General features: G+C 50.5%; 1 protein-coding gene across 1 annotated transcript; it reads right to left on the bottom strand.

The window, feature by feature from the left end:
- Positions 1–1088: 1088 nt before the first annotated feature.
- LOC123116082 (probable kinase CHARK) lies at positions 1089–3750 on the bottom strand. Its single transcript, XM_044537087.1, has 2 exons — positions 2314–3750; positions 1089–2223 (listed from the first exon to the last, which is right to left on the bottom strand). The coding sequence occupies exons 1-2, from the start codon at positions 3381–3383 to the stop codon at positions 1482–1484; spliced, it is 1812 nt and encodes a 603-aa protein (XP_044393022.1). The 5' UTR covers positions 3384–3750; the 3' UTR covers positions 1089–1481.
- Positions 3751–4821: the final 1071 nt, after the last annotated feature.

Genomic DNA, 4821 nt, shown 5'->3' with positions numbered 1-4821 from the left:
TTTTCTTGCAAGCTTATGATGTGTATTACCGATAGGGCCCAGAGATACCTCTCCGATACTCGGAGTGACAAATCCTAATCTCGGTCTATGCCAACTCAAAAACACCTTCGGAGATACCTGTAGAGCATCTTTATGGTCACCCAGTTACGTTGTGACTTTTGATAGCACATAAGGTATTCCTCGGGCATCCGTGAGTTGCATAATCTCATAGTTGAAGGAATATGTATTTGACATGAAGAAAGCAATAGCAATAAAACTGAACGATCGTTATGCTAAGCTAATGAATGGTTTTTTTCCATCATATCATTCTCCTAATGATGTGATCCTGTTATCAAATGAAACTCATGTCCATGGTTAGGAAACCTTAACCATCTTTATCAACGAGCTAGTCTAGCAGAGGCTTACTAGGGACACGATATTTGTTTATGTATTCACTCATGTATTTAAGTTTCCGATCAATACAGTTATAGCATGAATAATAAACCCTTATCATGAATAAGGAAATATAAAATAACAACTTTATTATTGCCTCTAGGGCATATTTCCTTCAATATAACCCCGGCGGATCAGTACGGTCATTAGTTAGGATTCGGGCCGGCATATAGCCTCCTATCGCGCACCCCAGCCTCCATGAGCGCTTTGGGTCGGCCCATGGGCTTGGCGAACGCCGCTTTTTTTCCTTTCATCTTTCCTATTTTTGCTTCATTAAAAAATGTTCATTGTTCCTAAGATAGGTCACCATTCATGTTGAATGGTTTTCATTAAAAATGTTTATTGTTCCTAAGATAGGTCACCATTCATGTTGAATGGTCTTCATTAAAAACTGTTCGGGGTTTGAAACAAAAATTGAATTTCAAATTTCATGAATTTGAAAAATCTTCTCAAATTTTAAAAAAACTATGAGTTCTAAAAATGTAGTCGTCGCTAGGTGGCGTTAGGTGGTGCCTTTGGCTCGCTTCAGTGCTTGTAGTCGTCGCTAGGTGGTCTATGAATCTGGATGTAATATTTGTTATTTCTGGTGTTCATTGTACTACCATGATTGAAAAAAAATAGATCGGGTGTTTCCGGCAAAAAAGAAGCCACCTGAATATTTTTAACCATATATTGTCTTTTTTTTTGCGGAACCATATTGTCCACATGGAGTACAAAGCAATGCATTTAATGGGTGCGGCAACTCGCGCGCATCTCCAGTCTAGTTGCCTATAATACAATTCACCCTACGGCAACCGAGAGAAAAAACGGAAATTATACATAATCGACAGAAAAAAGGGAAATTATACATAATAATCTCATGACACATCGCAGAAGAAACAAATATCCTATCCCTTTCGTTCACAACTGCATCTTCAAGTCGAAATTGAAGCCCCGCTGCCACTTTGTTAACCTTGGTTTGGTCTTAAAGGCAGATTTGTCTGCTGCAGCACAAATGAGGAGCAGGATCATTTTCAGAAACCATGCATACTGCTGCAATGTTTAAGCTGTTAGAGCGACTGGCATGGGTGCCAGCACCTGTCGAGTACCGGAAGATGAGACGAGTGCTCAAGCGTATGATAAACAGTAGCGGCAGACAAGCATGCCGAACTGGAGCTTCCGGTGGGCAGGTCGCCATATGCCTGTTCCTCCAGGGAACGCATTTGCTCGGAGTCGGGCCAATGCATGGCCGGAAGTGGAACCGGAACCACCGGCGACTCAAAATCATCTTTACAACGACGCAGGGCAACCATGGCTTGCTCAATGGACGGCCGCTGGCTCTTGTGGCGATGCGCGCACCAGAGACCCGTCACGAGCACGTGCTCCATCTGGTGTCCGTCAAAATCGCCACTGAGCCTTCCATCTGCGGCGTCAAGGATCGAGTTGCGGTCGTACATGTCCCAGACGCGTCTCAGCAGCAGCACGGAGGGCTGCCCCGAAGCCACTGGCCGCATGCCAGAGGCGATCTCAAGAAGCACAATGCCAAAGCTGTAGACATCTGATTCTGTGCCGCGTTTCTGGCTGCTCACAAACTCAGGGTCCATGTACCCGACGGTCCCCGCGATTACCTGCGTAGTTTGTGGTTCTGCTCCATGGTCAACAAGCCGTGCTAGCCCAAAGTCGCCCAGCTTGGCGCTGTCCGACGAGTCAAGCATGATGTTGCTTGGTTTGATGTCGCCGTGCACGACACATTGGTTGCACTCCGTGTGGAGATATTGTATGGCTGAGCCTAGGCCAAGTGCGATCTTGTACCTGTGAGGAGGACGTATAAAAAATCTCTGTTAAAGCGATGAAGCAGATAAACATTGTTTCATAACTGCAAAATGTGAGGCTTGGCAGTACCTTTCTTGCCAGGTTAACAGTTTCTCAGGGTCATGGAGACGCTTGTCCAGGCTGCCTCCAGGCACAAGCTCATACACAAGCAAGAGCCCTTTCCGGCAATCACACCAGCCCAGGAGCTGGACAACGTTCCGATGCCTGAGCTGGCTCATGATCTTCACCTCGTGCTCAAACTCCATACTCCCTTGGTCTAGCGATTCCATGGAGAACATCTTGACTGCCACATGACGGCCCTGTTCATCCAGGTAGCCGCAATAGACCGACCCGAACCCCCCTCGCCCGATCCTCTTGCTCTGGGCGAAATTGCTCGTTGCGGCTGCCAGATCGCAGTAGTTGTATCGGCCAGGGCCTGCTGCTTGCTGGAGTAGCTCAGGCCTCAGGACGGACTCGTCCTCCTCTGACTCCGAGTCGATGGATGCTGGCGTTGCCGAGTTGCGACACATACACCACGGCAAAAGCCCTGCAAGGACACAGAGCAAGACCGACACCACAGAACCTACAGCTACAGCGGTAACTCTCGAGCCTCTAGGCTCACTCTGTAATCTCGTCGGATGGCGATAAACACCCAGTAATTTCCTTACTTTGATGGTGTCACCTTTCTTCCTGTGTCGACGGTGCACTCTTCGTTGCACTCGCCGGCGGATAGGTGGAAGCCGCTCAGCTGTGCTACCGTTTGAGGCAACGGGGGGAACAAAAGGAGAAGGGATGTGATTCCTCGGACTCACTCTGTCCGTTCGGCTTGTGCAATTACCTCTGCAAGGGGCAGAACCGGTTACCGGATCATCTCTAGGAGCCTTACTAGTAAGAACTGTGTAACGATGTGTGACCGGATTCGAATCATCAACTTCCGCCCAGCCTTTGGATTCGCTCGGGGGCAACAAGAGAGGTGCCTCGTGCTCTAAGAAGTCTATGGAGGGTACGCCATTGGCCATTGCCACTGTGGTGTTGGTAACGGGGCGGCCATGAACAGAAGTAACATGCATGTTAGAAGCAGTGTAGTTGGTGGGTACTGCGGAAGCGAGGGGAGCGATGCATTGGTAGGACATGCTGATCATGAAGATCACGATATACATACTTGAATTTTGATCAGGCGATCATAGGTGGAGCTCTGCGATGAAGTTTGATGTAAACCAACTACGAGGGAGCTGAAGTTGGAAAACAAGGTACAATCAATAAGTAAATGAAAGAACCAAGATACCTACAAATAAGTAGTAGGGCAAGAAATTCAGCCAGCTTGGCTAGGCTTTGCTTTGGTCAGTCAAGACAAGGGGATCGGAGACTAAAGCGTGTGACTGAGATATCTGAGATTTTCTGAGCAAAGACAAGAAAACAATGAAACCCTGTTAGTGCAGTGCCAAGTCAAGCACATAGATAGTAGTACCAGTAGCAGAACGTGTACGTTCAGCTAACAAACTGCCCTTCACTTTCTCGGCAGTACGATACTGTAAGTACCATGAACAACCGGTCATGACTGTTAGATGGGAGAAAGGGATTGGTGGAATAGTCGTTGTATTGCTTGAGCCTCGTGGGCATATATATAGGAGTACATGATCTACTTGGAGTACAAGGCAAGCCAGAATATTTCCTAGTCTAACCTATGTTTCCTAATACAATCACGTTACTCAACATCCCCCCGCAGTCACAACGGTAGCGATGCAGACAGTGAGACTGGAGAAGAATCCGAAGGCAAGCCGACGGACACCCCCCACAGTCGTAACGGTCGATGCATCGCGGAGTCGTGGCTGGAGTGGAAACCAACGAGGTTGCTCAAGCAGGCGGTAGCCCTTTGTGCCGTTTGTCGATGTAGCCGAGAGCGTGTGTGGTGGAGCCGTGGTCGAGGTAGCCGTGCGAAGAATGCCGTGGTCGATGTCGAGTCGGGTTGGCCGGTGTCGAGGAAGTCGCCGTGGAGCCGCGGGCGCAAGGGGGCACCGAGTTAGCATGGGCGCAGTGGTGTCGAAGTAGTGGTGCGCCAGGAGGTAGATGATGTTGACGACGCGTCGCGGCGGGTTTGCCAAGCCCGGGGACACATCGTGGACGAAGGCACGCACCGGTGTTGCCAGCACCGGGCATGCGTAGACGAACGAAGACGAAGTTGACGAAGCGCCGCGCCAGGCTTGCCAGGCCCGGGGACACGTCGTGGACGAAGGCACGCGGCGGTGTTGCTAGCACCGGGCATGCGTAGACGAGGGACCTGCACGAGCTGTACACCATGTCGGAGAAGTCGGAGAGGCCAGCAGAGAAGGACTCGACGACGGTTGCGGCGCCAATCGGCGCGGGGCCAATGTCGCCCGCGGTTGTCGGAGTAGATGAAGTGGTCGGGGTAGATGACGGCGACGCTGGCGACGAGCTGGTGCTGGACGAAGACAAAGGGGGTGGACGGGCGGCGGCGGCGGCTACGAAGGTAGCGGCGGCGGCGGCCAAAGAAGAGCGGCGGCGGCGGCTAGGTTACCAGTGCGGCGGCGGTGCTCGAAGTAGGCGAAGAACCCTGACAACGTGACGAAGACCGGCGTG

The sequence above is a fragment of the Triticum aestivum genome, chromosome 5B (genome assembly GCF_018294505.1).
Source record: "Triticum aestivum cultivar Chinese Spring chromosome 5B, IWGSC CS RefSeq v2.1, whole genome shotgun sequence".
Lineage (NCBI taxonomy): Eukaryota > Viridiplantae > Streptophyta > Magnoliopsida > Poales > Poaceae > Triticum > Triticum aestivum.
This window is presented reverse-complemented; position numbering and strand designations above follow the sequence as displayed.

What these genes read in the sequence shown, in the direction of transcription:
- LOC123116082 (XM_044537087.1), bottom strand. Translation starts at nt 3,383, where the DNA reads ATGTATATCGTGATCTTCATGATCAGCATGTCCTACCAATGCATCGCT. An exon ending in CTGTTAACCTGGCAAGAAAG is followed by an intron (nt 2,224 to 2,313) that starts GTACTGCCAAGC and finishes TCCTCCTCACAG; the next exon opens with GTACAAGATCGCACTTGGCC.